General features: G+C 49.1%; 2 protein-coding genes across 4 annotated transcripts in view; one reads left to right on the top strand and one right to left on the bottom strand.

The window, feature by feature from the left end:
* Positions 1–386: 386 nt before the first annotated feature.
* On the bottom strand, positions 387–14,271 carry LOC309624807 (uncharacterized protein; the record flags this gene model as incomplete). 2 transcript variants are annotated; one of them, XM_082383455.1, is made up of 2 exons in its annotated part: positions 387–6,682; positions 8,367–14,271. In XM_082383455.1, the coding sequence occupies one exon, from the start codon at positions 14,269–14,271 to the stop codon at positions 13,246–13,248; it is 1,026 nt and encodes a 341-aa protein (XP_082239581.1). In that variant the 3' UTR covers positions 387–6,682; positions 8,367–13,245. The 2 variants fall into 2 exon arrangements, with proteins under 2 accessions (XP_082239581.1, XP_082239580.1); XM_082383454.1 differs by having other exon boundaries at positions 8,111–14,271.
* Positions 14,270–20,494, top strand: part of SMAD3 (SMAD family member 3) — a gene marked incomplete at its 5' end in the record, with an annotated part of 119,784 nt that continues 113,559 nt past the window's right edge. Inside the window, one exon of one of the 2 annotated variants that reach the window (XM_082383393.1) lies at positions 14,270–14,475. In XM_082383393.1, coding sequence (XP_082239519.1) covers positions 14,270–14,475 — 206 coding nt within the window. The remainder of the gene's footprint in view (positions 14,476–20,494) is intronic. The other variant, XM_082383394.1, reaches the window with a different exon arrangement.

Consider the following 20,494-nt stretch of genomic DNA (forward strand, 5'->3'; position numbering starts at 1 on the left):
TTTGCAGTTCATAAACAAACCACTTTTATTTTTAAAAAAAATTTTTATTTTATATTGGAGTATAGTTGATTTACAGTGTTGTGTTAGTTTCAGGTGTACAGCAAAGTGATTCGGTTATACACATACATATATCCATTCTTCTTCAGATTCTTTTCTCGTATAGGACAAACCACTTTTATATCTATCTTTCCCTTTAGATCAGCCTAGTCGGAGCTTTGAGGCTTACACAGTGGAGGAATGACTATTCCCACTTCACAGAGGTGAATATTGAGGCTCAGGGAGGTGAAGAGACTTGAGGTCACGTGATTGGTAGGTGGCAGATTCAGGCCTTGGACCCAGGCCATTGAAGCCTGGCACTGGGCCCATTCCACTGGTGTGTGTGGCCTTAATCCAGATATCGATTAATAAGTAACCTGTGCGTTACCCTCTGCAGTTTACAAGCGCTCTCCACACCCTTCTGTGGGGGGGATGCAACCTCTCTCTTTTCAAAGAGGGGGAAACTAGTGCTCAGAGGGTGGAGGTGTCTCACCCAAGGCCACACACTGTGAAGTGACCGAGCTGCATTCAATGTCCAGCTCCATTTTCCCAGCCCACTCTATTCCTTCCCTCACCTTTACTCCCTGATGCAGGGCCTGGGGGCATCTGGGGACAGTCCTGCTTCTCAGCAGCCCTCCAAGTCCAGCCTCCTGCAGCCTAAGGCCTCACCGTCCCTGACAGGCCCAGGAAACAGGGTTGGCTCTGAGCTGCTGAGAATCCCCTCCCATGAGGCCTGGGGTTGTTTTTCTTATCTAAATAAACTCTGCACAAACATGGTCACATTACTCATGAGAAAGTTATTTGCGATAGCATAGCCCAGAGACGGGGAAATTAGTTCACACTGGAACCATGTCTTAACCTGGCGAAATGAATGGGGAAGAGGAGTTTTAGACCCAGGTCAGTGAAATCTAAAACCTACTCTTCAGAGCACTCACTCTACCCTCCACCTCAAGTCTGGGGAACACTATTGCCCCTGGTCCTACTCCCAGTGGGCCCCATGGAGGATAGACAGAACCCATCTGTGCCCGGGGCAGAGGGCGAGTGAGCTCCAAGGGCCCAGGACCCTGTCTCCCATGGCCTCCACCTCTTCCCACCAGCTTCTTAAGGGAAGAGGAAGAAACACCCACTGGGGAGGGAAGCTCTGCTTTATCCTCAGGCCTTTTGTAAAATGGGTGCTGGAATCAACACCTGGTTTAACTAAATTCCTTCGGCTTCTGGAGCTGGCTCTTTCACAGGAAAGCCCTGGGATCAGGGGAGGGAGGGGCTTAGGAGCTATGTAAATAGGAGTTATGTAAATGAGGATACAGTGCCTGGCAGAGCATCCTTGCTATGACTGTCCCAGGTACTAAGGTGTGGGAAAGAGAGAAGATGCTAAAAGTGGTGTATCTTGGCCTGCCACCACGGAGCTTTTCAAAGGTGTTCACATCTACACTCTCAGGTGTGTTTATGACCTCATCTTACAGGTGAGGGCCTGACTGTCAGAGAAGCTCTGTGATGTGCTCGAGGTAGCAATGGGGAATGGATCATAAACCACGGACAATGGGGTTTGCATTTGCAAAGAACTCTTGGACGTAAGATCTTAACAGAATTCCTGGCAGAGCTGGGAAAGGAACCTTGGTCCCTGACTCCTAGTTCAGCAGATCCTGGTTTCAGCAGAATGTTTCTCGGATGCCGCCTGTAGTCCCGGACGTGATTATGTTGGTCCCAAGTAACATGGGAACTACATGTGGCTTCTGTCCAGGACTCTGGAACTGTGGTGCCCAGGCTGTGTGGTCACAGGGAACCCTTGCTTCTCTTCACCAGCTTTAGGACAATGGGATGGAGCTTGGAGAGGCTGGGTTTATTGCATCGTGCGGGCCTTGTCCTGGGGGCCTCTTCTGATCATCTTGCAGAAGGACTGGCCTGGGACAAGACCCTGAGATGCCCTGAGAGATTCAGCCTCCTCACACGAAATTCAAACAAATACCTGATAATGTGTCTAAACCTGATAATGTGCCTCCCATCCATATGTGCTGGACTCAAATAGCTTCTTTCTAGAGATTCTGATTGCAAAAATCCTATATGAATGCAAGGAAGTTGAACTTTTCTCCGTGGCTGGGAGAGGGGCAGGAGGGGGAGGGGGCTTTGCGGTTGGCCTAAGTGCCTTCTTGCTGTGCCTCTTGTGTCCCCCGGTCTACCAAGGGGGCCTTGCACATAGTGGGCCTTGCTCAGCCCCCATCTTCTAAATTGGGTGAGGTGTGCCCCCTTCCCAGAAGAGGATTGTATCTAAGCAGTACTGTGTGAGGTGTGGTCAGGGAGTCCGTGCCAGCCCAGCATGGGTGTGTGTGCATGTGCACACACGGAGGGGGCGTGGGGGGAGAATATGTGTGGCCTCAGCAACCTTCCTTAGTTCCAGCTTAAAGGGACAACAAAATAAAAACATGTTATTCCCTCTCCTAATTAACATCCAAGTTTGGGATTTCCACACCTGCCCAGGTGTGGACCGACCCCTGATGCTGACTGTCTCTTGTGGACAAATCTCCCACGGAAGAATCAACTCCTAGCCTTGAACTGAAGGGATAGAATGCTGGGCCTGGAAGCCACAGCTTCACAGAAGATGCAATTCCACAAGGGGATTTTAGAATTTCCTGACGCAACCCCAGGTAGATGCATCATAGGGGTAATGCTTTCCTACTTAAAACTGCCCTGGATCTGCTTAAAAAATAAAATCGGAGGCAAAAATACACTTAATGAAGGTGTAACACACCACAAAACCATGGCCAGTGGGGTTTGAGTTTGAGGGGAAGTGTATAATTGTGTGTGTTTTAGACATTAAGTTAAGGTAACATGGCCTCACTTGGAAAAATCTGAGGGGAGGAGGGAGAGAACTGTGAAAATATGAGTCCGTGCTGGCTGGGAGTTCAACTCCACCCTCGCCAGCTAAGCTTAAGCATTGTTAGTGCCTACGTACGTTCATTTTTTTCATTCATTCAATCAGATATTTATTGCGAGGCTGCTTTGTGCCATGTGCTGTCCTGGACACTTTGTGACACGTCCGTTAATTAGACAGATGAGTGCTGCTCTGCGTATTGAAGTCAGTGGGAACAGCACTCGTATTTTCTGGCTCCCGAATTAAGCTACATGCTACCCAAGGGCAGGAGGCCAGGCTCTCCCTGGGCATTTCTTCTACCCATCACCCTGAACAAGGGTGCCTACAATGGAAGCTCAGGCACCGGGCCCAGCAGGCTCACAAATGCACACCCTTTCCTTCTACCACCCCCTCTCCTAGAATTCTCTCCTGGGCCTCCTGGGTGGCCATGGCAGGATGGGGCCCTGAGAATTTAGCTGTTGATTGAAGCTAATAAGAACTCGAGGTGTTTTCCTCCCACAGTCATTTGCATCTAGTTAGGGGATTCCCAGAGATCAGAGGATGTGTCTCTATCAATGAATTCGAAGGTTGGAGCTAGAAGAGGCACAAAGACAGGCAGGCTCCAGCTAGAGGAATGACAGCTCCGTGGCAGAGTTTAAAGAATTCCAAGGCAGGAGAGAACTCAGAAAGCCATTCGTAACGTCTGCCATGGGTCAGGCAAAGGAGGGTATTTGAGTCTTGTATTTATAATACCCAAGGCCAATCCAATCCCTTCATTTTACAGATGAGGAAACTGAGACTGGGGGTGTAAATAATGTGCAAGTTAGAGCAGGTCCATTGATAGAACCAGACCCTTCACCCTCCCCAACCCCTCCCCACTGGCAGTCTAGTCAATCAGTTCTCCTGCCACCTAACCAGGCTTCAAGCACTTCCGAGAAAATTCCTCCCCAAGTCACAGCCATTCTCTTCACCTGCGGGTGAGGTCAGTCCAGATCAAGGGCTGTGTATCATCACGCACCCTGCTCCTATGTTTCTTTTGGTCCCCGTCGTTTCCTCGTAATTGTTTGAGGGCAGTAAAATATAGTGCAACAGAAGCTGAGTCCACACCAGAAGTAGCAAGATTGTGGTCCAGGTTGCCTGGATCTTAGCAGTTGGCACCTCAGACCGACCTTCATGTAAATCCTTCCATGCATACCCTACAGATTGGCTTTCTGACATCCCCTAACCCGGTGGCCAAATGAGCACGGGGCTGAGAGCCTGCAGTGTAAGTCAGGATGCCATGTTTTAGTTATGAGACTGTGGGAACATCACTTAATCTTTATGGGCCTCGGCTTCCTAATTATTAATTCAGTTCATCACCAGACATTTATTAAGTACCTTCAATGGGCTCAGGCACAGGTGTTGGGGAGAGAAAAATATGACAAGGTCTTGGACTTTCAAGGGCTTAAAATCTACTGTAATGAATCAGTTAATTAAACAGACAAATGCCCTAACGGGTCCCTACGTATCAGCATGGAGGTCTGAACAGGATAGTCAGAGAAGGGAGGACTTCACGAAGTGGGTGATGCTCGAACCTAGTCTTGGATGGGAGGAGTGTTCATCTAGTTGAAGGGGTGGGATGTGGAGATTGAAGGGATGGAGAGGACACCAAAGGCCAGAAGGCGTGGTATGAGCAAAGACACAGTGGTATGAAAAGAACCAGGGATATTTGTGATGTGCCTGGAGAGAGGATGTGATATGGGCACAGCAAGAGAGATGAGGCCAGAGATAGGCTGGGTCCCATCACTCAGAGCCTTCACTCTGTGTGAAGGACTATGGACTCTATTCTCTAGGCCTGTGCTGTCCAACAGCATAGCCACTGGCCACATGTGGCTATTGAGCACTTGAAATGTGGCCAGTCCAAATTGAGATGTAAGCGTAAAGCACACAACAGATTTCAAAGACTTTGCACACACAAAAAAGTAGAGATAGTTTTTATATTGATTACATGTTAAAATGATAATATACTGGATAGGTTGGGTTAAATCAAATATATTAACTTCACCTGTTCCTTTTTCCTTTTTTTTAACATAGCCTCAAGAACATTTAAGATTACATAGGTCACTCTCATATATTTCTATGGGACAGCACTGCTGTAGACAATTGAAAGCATTTTTTACAAATCATTGAAAGTATTTTTTACAAAGCAGGGAGATGTAGATGCGATTTGTGCTTTTACAATGCTCACTCTGGCTGCAAGTAGAGAAGGAAGACAATTAGAAAATTATTGTAATAATTGGTGGTGAGCAGTGATAGGGGCCTGAAGTAAGGTGAAGGCTGGGAGATGGGAGGCAGATTCTATAGGGTTTCGTGGCAGATTGGATGTAGGGGAGAAAGAAGGGAGGAGTTTCCAGGTTACTAGTTGGGTGACTGGAGACAATGGTGATGCCCCCTGAGGATGGAGGACTGAGAAGGAGGTTCATGGAGGAAGCTGATGTGCTCAGTTCTGAACGTGAACTTGAGGTGACTGTGGGCCTCTAATTCCAGGGGACAGTTTGAGACCAGAGCTCAGGAGAGGGGTTTGGGCCAGATACTCAGATTTGGGAGTCAGTTTATAAAGGTTAGGTGAGACTCAGGGTGAATAAGATCACCCGGGGAGAGGATGTAAAAGGAAAGAAGCAAGTACCTGGCCCTGGGGAACACCAACACCTGTGGGAGGGCAGGGGAAGAAGACCGAAAAATGCATCCTTATACTGCCTGCCAACAACACCACCCTGTGATTCCTCACCTATGACTCCTCTGCTCCATAATGAGAGGTCTTTCAGCAGAGACCCTTTTTCATGTGTTGATTTCAGAAGGAAACAAACAAAGTCATAGCTAAAGCTGAATGGAGCTATTGATGACTAAGTAAGACGATAAGAAAAATTCTGCCCCAGGTGCATTCTCACTGTATAAAGCTGGTGTGGTGAGGATAAGATGGTATAATGGCTTTTCAGGGACCATTTAGTAACAGCATCAGAAGTAGCCATTCTCCTTGCAGGGACTTATTCTAAGAAAATAATCAGAGATGTACACAGATGCATATGTACAAAAGTGTTTAAAGCAGCACTTTTTACAATGCCAAATAAAATGGAGAGCCACCTAAAGGTCCAGTTGTGGGAAACTGGCTTCACAAATTATGATAGATCCACGTGGCAGAATGCTCCACATTCAAAATAATGGAGTAAATGTATATTTCTTGACATAGAAAGATGTTCATGATATGTTTCATGAAAAAATCAGGGGACTGCAGTGTGATTATCTCTAGTGAGTGGTTGTTTGTCTTCATCATGGTTAAGAGCAAGGACTGTCCAGCAGGCTGCCTGGCTTGTCTGAGCAAGGTTACTCACTGATGTCACCTCGCCATGCCTCAGTGTCCTCTTTTGGAAAGGGCATGATAATAACACCAACCATGGGCAGTGGTAGAAACTAAATGAGTTGATCTCATCCACATAAAGCACTGAGAACAGGGCCTAGCACTTGTGAGACGTTCAATATGTGTTAGCCTTTATTATTATTATTATTTTTTTAAATTTAATTTAATAATTTAATTTATTTTTGGCTGTGTTGGGTCTTCGTTGCGGTGCACAGGCTTCTCATTGCGGTGGCTTCTCTTGTTGTGGAGCACGGGCTCTAGGCACGCGGGCTTCAGTAGTTGTGGCACGTGGGCTTCAGTAGTTGTGGCTCATGGGCTCTGGAGCGCAGGCCCAGTAGTTGTGGCGCACGGGCTTAGTTGCGGCATGTGGGATCTTCCCGGACCAGGGCTCAAACCCGTGTCCCCTGCATTGGCAAGCGGATTCTTAACCACTGCGCCACCAGGGAAGCCCTTTATTATTATTTTTAAAGACATCTTTATTGAGCTATAATTCACATACCATACAATTCACCCGCTTAAAAATGTACAAGTCAATGGGGTTTAGTATGTTCAAAGAGCTGTGCAACCATCACCCCAGTCAACTTTAGAACATTTTCATTCCCCCAGAAAGAAACTCTGTACCCACTGGAAGTCACTCCCACCCCACCCCTCCACCAGACACCCCAGCAACCAGTAATATACTTTCTGCCTGTATAGATTGGCCTATTCTGGGCATTTCATAGAAATAGAATCCTGTAACGTGGTTCTTTTAAACAACAACAATCCAACTCATCTCTCTTTAAGCTGGTGTCCCTCCCTTTGGTCAGATTGAATCGCTTGGGAGAGGGACAGCTTTCCCCATTCCTCTGACTTTCATTTCATTCCTTCAAAGTCTGAGTCAACCCCAGCAGGTTTGTTTCCAGATGCTGGGTTGTGTCTAAGGGACAGAGTACTCTAGACATGTGTGTTGTTTTGAACGGTGAGGACTTTTCTTCTCTTTTCACATGCCTGGTGTTTGACTACACAGAGGCCCTAACAGCTCTCCCACCCCACACCCCGCCCGCCGCCCTGAGCATCAGAACCCCTCTCAGACCTGACCAGATAGTCCAAACCACCCCTGCCTCATTCCCCTCCACCCTCCAGAATCCACATTCCTTACCCCGGAGAGACCTAACTCTACTTTCACCCTACACATTGCTGTCTTTCTTTAAAATCTTTGTTTAAATTGAGGTACAACTTTGATATAGTATATTCCATTCACTTCTAGCGTAAAACTAGCTTGCAATATATTAAAAGTAATACAATCTCACTGCCTTTCTAGAACTATATTTTTATTTCAACACACCACTCCTTGGTGTTTGTCCATATGCACATGTGCTTTTAAAAATAAATGCAATTATAATGAACCAACAATTTGCCAACAACTGTTTTTTTTAGGGCCACATTGTAAATTGAACACTGGGCCGAGGGAGATCCTGGGTCTGAGCCAAGGCCACATTTGTGACTCTTATTATCCCAGAAAATAGGAAAGAGCAAATAAAGTGACCTCTACAAACGTACATATGTACAAGATGCAAAGACGAAGACACAAAAACACATGAACCGAGGGAGAAAATTCACACAACGTGTATCCATTTCTCTTAAACATATGGGGCTGGACTCTGAAATAATGTGATCTGAACAAGACAGATCTCAGAGGCATGGGCAGACAGAGACATCTAACACACACACACACACACACCCCTGAATCTCAACAACACCTGTGTACACAGAGAGAGTGACCAACACACCAGGACACACACAGATGGTATAATCAAGCATACACGCACTCACACACACAACTCTACACCTACCGGGATCCTCTCCTGGCCCCTGACTCCCAGGCCTGCAATTTCTGAACGCTGGGAAGGAGCTCCTGCAGGAGAACTCAAAATAGTTCTGTGAACCCTGCCCTGGGCTCCAACAGCCTGCCCACAGGCCCATCCTGTCCTCCCCCGCAGCCCTGGCCCCGTGCCTTGGTCTGCACACAGCGGCGGTTGGCTATGCCTACCTCCAAGTCCAATCCCCTGCCCCAAATCTCCTCGAGTCAGAACTGGTCTCTCGCCTTACCTTCCTTGGACAGTATCTGCACCCAGCTCCTTCTGTCCCAGCCCCCTTCTCCCAGGGACAGTCTGTAATCAACCCCAGGAACCTGCTGGGCTGGCAGTCAGGGGTCAGCCGTCCAGTTTGGACAACAGCAACTTAAATTCCTGAGTCTCTGGTCCCTCCTCTGCGAAGCAGCGACAATAGCAACCATCGTTTGCGGAATGAGAACTTCAAACAAGACCCTATCCTTGAAGTCCTGGCCCAGAGCCTGGCCCAGAGCAGACCTGCAAAGGGTATTGGTCCCCCAGCCCTCAGTTCCCTAAACTGTCAGGTGGGGGCAGTGTCTGAGCCTGCATGGTCCTAGGGGTGGCCCTGAGGCAGGCGTTTTAAATAATTTTGACTGGTTTTCTCCAAATATGAGATATCACCATCACTGGGTTGGAAGGTGCTAGAAAAAGGCTCTGTCTTTTGAGCAATCTAGAGAATAGTTAGTATATTGACTACCATGTGCTGAGCACGTGGTACCATTGCAGCTCTGCAGCAGAGGGTGAGGTTAACACACTCCGCAGTACCACGCAGTACTTCATCATTACAGGTTCACAGATCCACTTACTTATTTTCCTCCTTTAGCCTCCTCTCCAATTCCCATATGCCCACCCTCAAACACCTATTTTGTTCTGTTCAATGTATATATATTTTCTCTCTCTCTCTGTTTATTTTTTATTGTGATAAAATATAGATAACATAAAATTTATCATTTTAACCATTTTTAAGTATACAGTTCTGTGGCATTAAGTACATTCACGTGGTTGTACATTCATCACCACCATCCATCTCCAGAATTTTTTCATCTTCCCCATCTCAAACTCCATACCCATTAAACACTAACTTCCCCTCCTTCCCTCCCCCGAGTCCATGGCAACCACCATTCTTTTTGTCTCAATGAATTTGACAGTTCTAGGTACCTCACGTAAATGGAATCATATGGTATTTGTCCTTTTGTGACTAGCTTATTTCACTTAGCACAGGTCTTCAAGTTTCATCCATGTTGTAGCATATGACAGGATGTCCTTCCTTGTTAAGGCTGAATAATATTCTACAGTACGTATATACTGTATTTTGCTTATGCATTCATCCATCAGTAGACACTAGAGTTACTTCCACCTCTTGGCTATCAAGAATAACGCTGGTGTGAACACTGCTGTATAAATACCTGAGTCCCTGCTTTCACTTCTTTAGGATATATGCCCAGAAATGGAATTATTAGATCAAGTGTTAATTCCATGTTTAAATTTTTGAGGAACCACCATACCATTTTCACAGGACTGCACCGTTTTGCATTCCCACCAGCAATGCCCAAGGGTCCCAATTTCTCCACATCTTCACCAACACTTGCTCTTTTCTCTTTTTTTGATAATAGCCATCCTAATGGGTGTGAGGTGATTCAATATTTATCTTTTTGTTTGTATGACTTCTTTCAAAATGTATACAGTTGTTTTGTGTCTATGTAATTTTTTACATAAGTAGCATTGTGTTATTTGTTTCATTCTGTGTGTTACTGTCTTCACCTAGAACTGTTTTTAAGGTCCAACCATTTGTCTCATGTAAGCAGAACACATTGCTTCTAACTTGTGCATAGTACTCTACGCTGAGCACCAGCCATGTGTATTGAAAATGTTCTATGTGCTTTTAGAAAGCTCTCTACATGGTTATTTGAGTCCTTACAGCAATCCTAAGAGGCAGATGTTGTTATTACTCCCATTATATGGATGAGGAAACTGACGCACAGAGTTAAGGGACTTGCCTGAAGTCACACAGCTGGAAACGGGAGACTAGACATTTTAACTCAAGTCCGTCTGGTGCCACAGGAGAGCTCACGTGTGTAAGGTGCTAGAAAGAGCTAAAAAATGGGGGCTGACTGCAGACAGATGCTCTCTCTCAGGTGAGGGCACTTGGATGAAAGTTCTAGTCCTGACTAGATCCTGACTTATCTGCAGATTGTGAATGCCCTCCCTTCACCAGATGTCCCTTGATGTTTGTGTAAAATGAAGACAGAACAATTTTCTTGCTCTTTCTAGATTCACCACTTATTGATTATTTATTTATTTTAATAGATCTTTATTGGAGTATAATTGCTTCACTCACTTATTGATTAAACACCCTTTAGCTACTGGAAAAATCATCAGAATTGGAGGCAGGCGTTTGTTTCTTTCCAGTGTTCCACCTGGGAGCCCCTCCAAATACATGAAAACCTTTTGGCAAATCCGCTTGTAAGGCTCCTCCCCCATAGGACTAACTATTTTCAGGAAAACAGAGGCTCTGCCTCTGGCCCTATCCCACCTCTCTTGAACTTTGCACTTACCGTGATGAAAAATTAACCGGGCTAATGTTTCCCTTCCAAGGACAACCTCTGCAGAAGCCAGCCTGGCTGGGCCCCAGGAGACCAGGCACCAGAACAGAGTTCCTATCCATCTGGAGCCACCCACCCACTCACTGCCCAAAGTCAAGGGAGCATGTGGGGTCCTCCTGGCACCCGGAGGAATCTAATCCTTAGCCCTCCTCACTGCTTTGTGAAACTGGGCTGATTTCCCCAACTCTTCTTGTGGAGAAACGGAGGCCAGAGAAGAAAGAACCAGCCCAGAAATGGTACTTGCTGGCTTCATAACATGGGTCCAGCGCTGTTTTCTGCATGTACAGCTGTCCCTGTCCCATGCATGACGGCATATGAAGGAAGCGCAGGAAAGCATGTTTCAGCCACACTAGCTGCTGACAAGTTACTGCCCCCCCCCTCAGGAAAATGAGAGGGCTGAACCGGGGGCCCTTTCCATGTCACAATTCAGAGGCTTAGGGACATGCTAGGTCCTTCCACTACGTGCAATCCTCAGATCTCTCTTGGGCTCCTCACCTCCATAGCACACATTACACTTCACCACACATGGCTTTCTTCCTGTAAAATGAGGGCCTTGCACTGAAGGAACAATTTTAATGCTCTTTCTACATTCGCAGTTGTGTGCTTCATTCTTACAGCTGAGAGAATAGACGCTCAGTGGGGTGAAGGGATGAAGAGAGCCAGGATCGAAAGCCAGGTCAGTCACTGATGAAGCTTGAGGTCCTTTAGCTCGATCTGACTGCCTCTCAACAGTGGGACCTGCCTCATTCGATGTTCAGGTTAAAATGAATGTTTTACTGGGATGACGGCAAGGGCCCCTTTCATGTGGGCACACACCTCCTACCCCTTGGTGCTTCGCTAGGCCGTGCGCTCCTGAGGTTAGGGACCTTCATCTTTCATTTCAGCATCCCAGAAATGAGCAGGACGGCAACACGGAGGTACTCCGTAGATGTGCACGTCTAACCGAAACCTGCTCCCCCCCTGCACGGCTCTCCGTGGCACTAATGGTGGCCCCAAGGTGTGGTTCTATTCCTTTACAGCATTCGACTGTCTGCAAAGCTTTCCACGTTGTATTCCCACAACCACTGTAGGAGACTGAGAGGAAAGCTATCTCCAGCTCCATTTTACAGGTGAGCAAACATTTCTTCTAGTATCACAATAGGGCACCTGTGTAAAGAACTTTTGTTTTGCAAAGAGCTCCATCTGTGGTGTCACCTTCGCCCTCCATGACTCTATAAGGCAGCTAGCTGGGTGCAGTGGCAAGAATGTGGACTGAGGCCTCACAAAGCATGGGGATCAGATCCCAGCTCTGCTGCTAGAGCTCTCGAGTACTTATTATAATCTCTGTGCCTCAGGTGCTTTATCTGTAAATGGGAGACATAGGGACATCTACCCCAAGAGCCATTGTGAAGGTGAAATCAGAGGACAGCACTCAGGCTACCTGGAATGAAGAAAGCCATCAATAAATGTTGATTGCCTTCCTCCCTTCTCTTTTTTGATGAGGGCTGGCAGGAAGGGAGTGAAACCAGATTACAGTGGCTGCTGGTTAGCCCGAGGACCAGCCAGGAACGGGAACCAGGTCATTAAGCCCCAGTTGGGGTTCAGGGATTCTCCTTTAAGGTCCAAGCAGGCGGGGAGTTAGAAGGAGGGGAGGGCGAGAAACCCAGCGCTCAGCCCCAGCTGACAGGCTTGTGGGAGGCCATTCTCTCCTACCAGGCAGGGACCCCTGCAGCTTCTGGGCTGACTTTGTGGATTAGGCCATACCTCACAGGGCTTTGTAACTCCCCACCCGCTCGAGGGTTTGCAGATAACTTCTTTCTCACCACGGGAGTTTCCTGCTGTTAAAAACAAACAAAGCCTAGAGGCCTGGTAGGGGGAGGGGCAGCAGGAGAAAGGCCCTGGGGGCCTGGGGTGACTCCTGAAAGCAGCTGAGTGAGGGGTCTGTGGGCAGATGCCCCTGAACTGTGCTGGTAGGGAGAAAAACCCCAGAGCTCCCCCAATATTCCCGTGTTCCTTTGCTTCCCAGCAAAACTAATTTGGAATGCATAAGGTTCCCCAATACTGCCCTTTTGCCCCACTTTTTGCGAGTTTACAGCTTTGAAAACAAAGCTCTCTCTCCTATTTATTGGGTGTCGAATTTCGGATCTTTCTTTATCATAAGATTCCAACACCCTGTAATGAAACCTTTCCTCCAAAGATAAGTTCTAAAGCGCCCCCATTCATTTCTTCCTGAACTCAACAGATGTCTCTGAGGCCCATTTTCTGCCGGGCACTTGGTTTCCAAGGCCCAGGGGACCCCTGGCTCCAGCTATTATCCAGGGAGTCACTGGGGTCCCCAAATCTCCACTTCTGAGAGCCTCTCCCTAATCCCTCTTTCGCACGGTCTCGGGGCTCTAAGCCGGTATGATCTCACCGGTGCGAGAATAAAAACAGCCCTAGAGTCACCGGCGCCGCCAAGGCCCCTGACCGGGATCGGCGCTCCCGCGTCTCGGTGCGCGCCCCAACTTCCTGGGCCTAAGCCTTCCGCGCGCCCTCTCTCGGACCGGGGTCCTCCCGGGGGTGCACCGCCAGCCTGCGGCCGGACGGCGCTCGTTCGTGCGAGTCTAACCCTCTCGGGCCCGCCACTCCAACTGAGCTTCCTGAGTGTGGGTTCCGAGAGCAGACGCCACGGCCCGAGCCCGGCCCTCCAGCCTGGGGCCCCTCTCGCCGCTCCTTTCCCACGACTTCCTCCTGGCGCCCGCCGGACTTCAGGTCGGGGCCGCGCGGGGTCCTGCGCGCTCCAGCCCGGGCCGCCGCTGTCCCCGGACGCCCACGTGGGCGTGCTCCGCTCCGGGCGGGAGAAGGCCGGGCGCCCTCCCGGAGGCGGGGGGCGGGCAGGGCGCCCGCGGGAGGAGGCAGCAGGGCGCGGGGGAGAAGGCGGGGAGCCCCGGCGGCAAGGGGGCGGTGACAGCGCTTGGAAAGGAGGCTGCACGCGGATTTGCATGAAACACAGACTGGCAGCGGGCGGGAGCTGGAGCGCGGCGCAAACCCGGGGACGGCCCAGCGAGCAAGCGAGCGAGCCGGGAAGGAGGAGGGCAGCGGGGAGGCGAGGCTACCGAGGCGGAGGGATCTGCGCATCAAAGCGAGCGAGGCGAGCAAAGTTTGGCTGGGAGTTGGACTTTCCTTCCTGGAGGCGGCACCCAAACAGCCACCCCGTGCGGAAACCCAAACTTTCTTCTGCCACTCCGAGCCCCGCGGCCGCCGTCTCCGCCCCGCGTCCGGGGCCTTCCCGATCCCGCGCCTCTGCTGCCTGCCCGCCCGCCGCCCCTCCGCCCTTCTCCCCGCCGTGGGAGCCGCCCGGGGCGCAGGGCCGCGCGCCGAGCCCCGCCGGCTGCAGCGCCGCGGCCCGGCCGGGAGCACCGGCAAGTTCGCTGAGAGTTGAGGCGAAGTTTGGGCGGCCGCTGCCTTCCCGGGCCGAGCACCCCGCTGCGCCCCCGGCGTCCTGCCGCGCCCAGCCCCGCCGGGGGCGCTCCTCGCCGCCCGCGCGCCCTCCCCAGCCATGTCGTCCATCCTGCCCTTCACCCCCCCGATCGTGAAGCGCCTGTTGGGCTGGAAGAAGGGCGAGCAGAACGGGCAGGAGGAGAAGTGGTGCGAGAAGGCGGTCAAGAGTTTGGTCAAGAAGCTCAAGAAGACGGGGCAGCTGGACGAACTGGAGAAGGCCATCACCACGCAGAACGTCAACACCAAGTGCATCACCATCCCCAGGTGGGGGCCCGAGGGACGCTGGGGCGCGCCCGCCCAGCCCCCTGGCGTGGCGAGGCCGGCCTGGTGGGATAGGAGCGGGAGGAATAGCGTGTGTGTGTGTGTGTGTGTGTGTGTGTGCGCGCGCGCGCGTAAGGGGGGTGGGAACGCGGGCAGGAAGGGGGTGGGGGGACCCCAAACAAAACCTTCTCTAGATTTGCAAAGATTCAGAGCCTGGGGCTTCCACGCGGCACTCGCGCTCCTAGGCCTCGCATTCGCTTTTCACCTACGGGAAAGGGGGTGCTGCAGGAATCGGCCGCCCCCACCCCGGGGAGCTGCGGACTAGAACTTGAGGCCCGCTTTGTTCAGCTCTGCTGGCCGGAGCCCCTCCTCCGCCGCCGCCTCCCGCCCCCGCGGCCCGCGCTCGTGGAGGTGGTGGTGTCTCTCCTTTTCTTTTCTTCATTCCTGTCCCCCCACTTCTTTCCTCCTCGGCAGGAATGCAGTCCGTACAGCTGGGGCTGTGGGTGAGGAGCGGGAGCCTCGTGATTGACAGATTCCTTCTTCATTCTCTCTTTGCCTTCGGGATTAGCATTTTTATCGAGTATTTTTAGATTCGGTTGTGCCAGTCTCCCGCCCCCTCCGCACACACGCACTTTTAGTTGCAGTGCAGGGCTCTGACTTTCAGATGAGAGAGATAAGTGGCAGAGAGTGGGGTCCTCTCCTCCGCCTCCCCCGACTGTTTTTTGCCCAGCTTTCAGTCTGAGATTGCGGGTGGATGCCGAAAGGACGGGGCTCAGAGCTGAGATAACAAAACGCACCCCTAAGTGGGCCTCGCATCGGCCCTCGCATTCCTACAGAGCCCTCCTTCCCAAAGCGCTTTGCCATCTGTCTGGACCTCCTTTATCCTCCACTTCGCGCCAGCTAGGTCAGGCGGGAGCTCACAGATGGCTGGTAGAAGGGGTCAGTGACTTCTCTCCACTCCCCACGGCCTTCTCTTAGCTGAGATGTGCCAGGCTGGGGATTGGGGTTGTCTTGAGGGGGCGCCTTAGCCTCCTGTCTCTCCCTCTCAGCCCCCTTTAAAAGTCTTATTCTGAACCAAGGGAGAGTTTGTGTGTCTGTGTGAGTAGGGGACGTTCTTGGGGTTCCAGGCTGCAGAGCAATGAGTAGAGGGTCCCCAAGGCCAGAGCCCCACAGAAATTGTCATCCTTGCTGCTGGGCCAGGAGTAGACTCCATCCTTGGCCACCTGCTTGGGGCAGCTGTACAAGGGCTGCCATCCGTGTCAGGCAGGCACAAAGCAACATCTGTCCATGGGAACCCAGGCCTCCTCTGGAAATAAATGCCACATATGGTGGGAGTGCTGACTTGAAAAATAATAATTTTTTTCAAAACTGGGTGGATCCAGTCAATAAAGCGGGAGGGAAGGCAGTGTGCTGTCTGGGAAGTGTGTTTTGGGTGTGTGATCGGGAGCCAGAATTGACTTAAGAGAAGGTGGTGTGATGTGATGGTCAGTGAGCCCTAGGTCCTGGTCCCAGCCCTAGTTCTTCATTCTTCGTTATTCCTTTCCGTGGAGGGTGGGGAGTAGGGTGAATAAATGTCATACTTCTCCAGCCTGGGGAAGGCTTTGCAAAACCTGCCTTCTTACCTGCCTGAGTGCATTGAGGACAAGTGCTTTATGTTGTGAAACAGGAAAAAAAAAAAGCTATTAATTATAAAATGAGCAGCTGTGTAAAGTGTTTCACAGCTTACAGAGGACTTTCACATGCTTTTATGAGATCAAGAAAAAGAAACTCCTGGAAAATAGATCAGGTAATTAGGCCTAAGATTTATCCCACGTTTAATGTTGAGAAACCTTTGGAGGAGAGAAGTGAAAAAGGCTTGGCATAGTAGACATGCAGTTCTGACCAAATGTGCTCCTTCTGCTGGCCCAGGCTGCTCTTCCCTTTGAAGGTTCTGAATACATTCTTTGCTAATGGCTAGAGCAGTGTTAACTAGGGGGATTGGGCCCCATGGATCTTTGTTGGTAAGGTTGCCAGTGTTCAGTCTTTGGGCTGGTGACAGCCTGGAGGAGAGGCCTGGCAAGGTAGGAGTTTGCACTCTGGGGAAGCATAGCTATGGCCTGCCTTTTCCTTTTCCAAAGTCCTGCTCAGCCTGAGGCATATGAACACTTTGGGTGTCTCTGAGAGTTCAAGTTAACTTGGTCTTCTCATGACTCTGTTAGGACTGGGCCATCTCCTACCTGCCTGGCAAGGACCTAATGCTAAGGCAGATTTTTTTCCATCTTTTTCAGTTAGGGAAACCCAGTTGCTTGGGTGGATCCAGACAAAGTGGATTTCCATCCCTGGATTTTGTGCCCACGCCTCTGGGTTACCTTGTCTCCCTTGGCAACAGCTACTGCTGTTTTTGGTCGTGGGCAGAGAACTAAAGGCCACGTCCTGGGGAGGTAGCTAGCTGGCCTCACACTGGTGATATCGGTGTGTCTCTGAGCCCCGTAGGCTGTGGGGTTGCTTGTCAAATTGTTCTGTCCTCACTGCCTTTTATAACTAGGGCTTTGGAAAGTCGACAAAAGGAAATGTTGAACCTAGTTATCCCACAGGGTGTGTGGGGTGGGGCACTGGGTACTTAAAAATACTCTGCGAGGTCTGGACCTTGGGGTGTAAGGAGCCCTTAGTCTAAGGAGATTTTTAACAAGCCTGTTTTGGCTAATACGAAATCTTGAGCAGCAACAGCGCCATGTGGCAATTAGAGCTGGATACTAGGGCCCCCCAGACCGCACGCTTGCTTCTGTTACCCCGGCTCTAACCTGTCTCAGTGATCTGGAGAGCTGGAGTGGTACAGGCTTACTGGTGTCAAGAATGTCAAAGAGACCGGTGCCAAGGCAGTGGTAAGAGCCTGATTTAGATACACCAACAGAGGGGCTATCAGGGTACTCTGAGGTCTGGCAGGATGGGCAGAACTTTGGCAAGTTGTATAACAGCATCTTACCTGTCACCTAGTTGAGTACCTGAGTACAGCTGCAGGTATCTTCCTGGCCAGTGTATAAGAATGGAGTTATAGCATAGAGAAGGTGTGTGTAGGTTATGTCAGTGATAAGGAGCCAGGTGCACTTAAAAATGACTGTTCTGATGGACACTGATAACTTGTGTTTCCACCAAATGGGACCCATGACTTGGCCCACTTGTTGAGAGCTGGACCAAGCTTAAGGCCTGGTTTGTTTGGAGGGAAATTTGGGCTTTCTTGTGTCGGAGCACCAGGTCCAGAGGAAAGTGGGAGAATTAAACCAGACCCCAGGTCTGACACACACCCTCTCCTCCCTTTTTGTGCATCTGTTCTTTTGGTGCAGCCTCCTCCTGTTATCTACCTGGACTTTGCCAGGCTGCTCTCACCCTGGGGAGAAAGGGAAATGATCCCCGTCTCTAACACTCCTTTCTCAGGCTTCTGGGGACAGAGCGAGGGTGCAGGAGGGGCGTCTTTAATACCGTCTCCATCTCAGCGTCTCCTGTCCTCCGTCCTCTCTCAGCCGCTGCTCAGAGCACCATTCTTATGTGGCCCGTTGGAAGCAAGCTCACTTGCTTGCACCCGTCCTCTCCTTTCTCTTGTTAACCTTGATTAGGGGAGCTCTGTACAAGGGCTGGGATGAGGAGGGGTCTGCAGGACACCGGGTAGCTGACCGTGGGGCTGGCTCAGAGCTATGGCCGAACCTAGGAGCCACTCGACGTTCCCTTGACATTTGGAACCTTGGAACTTGCTGCTTGCACCCAGGAGTTGAACGTGTGGGCCAGTGCATGTTGCAGACAGCCCGTTGCTCACACTTCCGCATCGAATGTTACAGGATTGGATTTTGTGGATTCATTGATAGGTGTTGGCCCCTCCCGCGTCTGAGTCAGTATTCCAGGAAGTGGGGGAGGATGCAGAGATAAATTGGAGGTGGTCCCTGCCTGTGAGGAGCTTACACTTCAGTAAGGGAAACAGCAATAGGGCATTGAGTGTCTATTTCTTTCTTATTCCCAGCCATCAGAAGAAATATGAACTCTAGAATGGAGTGATATTTTTGGCGGGCAGGGGGGATTATGATGTGTTTTTTAAATATTGTAGAGGTCATTGTGTTAGAAAACAAAATAATGACAGCCATCTGTTTTCTCCAGAAAAAGCCCAGAATTCAGGTCCTGTATCTTGCCGTTTTAATACCTGGATGGATTTAGCAGTTCACTTAATGTCTCAGAGGCTTCGTGCCAGCACCTGTAAAATCAGGAGGAGGTAAAGCCTGTGGAAGTGTTTTGTAAACCAGAGAGTTTGACAGATGTGTTATGTTTTGACCTCTATGTGTATCATTCATTCATTGACTAAATTATTCAGTCATTTATTAAATACCTACTATGATGAGCAGGGCAGGGTGCCTATTCTCAAGGGGCTCCCTATCTAGAGTGGGAGACAGACTTGCCCAAAATATAGGCCATGAGCTGCAGCCAAGGGATGTACAAAATGCCCAGGGATGTGGGGGACAGACCGTTAATTCTGTGGGAGGAGGTGGGGAGAGGAGGGAAGAGTCCGTGTGAGGTGGAAAACCAAGAGGACAGGAGTTATTATCCAAAGGACATTTCTGGACTGTAGTACGATCATACGAACTTTTGGGTTCATGGTGATCGTTGCCTACAAGAATGAGGATGTCTTTATCTTCTTTATCTTCCTTCTCTCTCTAAACGGAGCACTGCTATGAATTTGTTACCTCCTAGCTCGCACTGAACTAGTGACTAGTGACTTGTGTTCAGTATTTTATGCCACTGTAAAGTGTCCTCGCTTTGAAGTAAAGAGTAATTAGTATTGCAAACCTGAAATTCAGGTTTCCTTGGTGGAAACAGTGACTTTAGATATATTAGCGCAGAATGTAACGGACCATGTCGATAAGCAGTAGACAACTTGGAGGTGATGGTGGATCCTCAGAATTGCAGACTTTTGGTGTGACCTAGCTTTTCATTTCTCTGGTTAACACTTGCTGAAAATAAATCCTATAAACCTGAGTTTCTATATGGACATAAGAGCTTTTAATAATGTATTTCAAGAAGTCTTTGCAAGGATGTAAAGTGTCAAATGACAATTCTAATAATAGAAAAAGTCAATGAATACAGTAGTCATTTCGTTCTGATGAGAAATGCAAGCAGCTGATGGCATTGAGAGAATGTGGCTCGAGCTTATCACATCAGGAATCCAATTAAAATGAGTTTTTGAAAAATAAATATTGGTTCAATAATGTAAATTTGTAATTGCTGTATTATTATAATGGAAATAAAATTAACACGATTTAATGGACTGAGCAACCATTAATTTTCACTTGTTAACTTATTGGGAGGTTTCTAAATGCCATTGGATGCACAATACAGCCGTGTCTCTGCATGAGCTCCTTTATGAATAGGACCAAGTAGCGCTTGCTTCATTTATTCATTTATTTTTATTGAAGTATAGTTGATTTACAATGTTGTGTTAGTTTCAGGTGTACAGCACAGTGATTCAGTTATATGTAACATATATATATATTCTTTTTCAGATTCTCTTCCCTTATAGATTATTACAAAATATTGACTATAGTTCTCTGTGCTATACTGTAGGTCCTTGTTGGTTATCTATTTTATATACAGTAGTGTGTATGTTAATCCCAAACTCCTAATTTGTCCCTTCCCCCCAACCCCCTTTCCCCTTTGGTAACCATAAGTTTGTTTTCTATGTCTGTGGGTCTATTTCTGTTTTGTATATAAGTTCATTTGTATCTTTTTTTTTTTTTTTTTTTTTAGATATAAGCGATACCATATGACATTTGTCTTTCTCTGTCTGGCTTTACTTCACTTAGTCTGATAATCTCTAGGTCCATCTATGTTGCAAGCAGCGCTTGCTTTAAAACTTGAAGTCCACCTTTATTCCTTTACCTATTCTCCCACCTTCTTTATTCACCCCTCCCCCAGCCTCCTTTAAGTGCAGTTAAGCTCTCTAAAGTGGAATGCAGCTTTCTCAATCAACAAGGCTCATGAATAGTCCTAATTAATTTTGTCCTTG

The sequence above is a fragment of the Balaenoptera borealis genome (assembly GCF_965194805.1).
Source record: "Balaenoptera borealis genome assembly, chromosome: 3".
Lineage (NCBI taxonomy): Eukaryota > Metazoa > Chordata > Mammalia > Artiodactyla > Balaenopteridae > Balaenoptera > Balaenoptera borealis.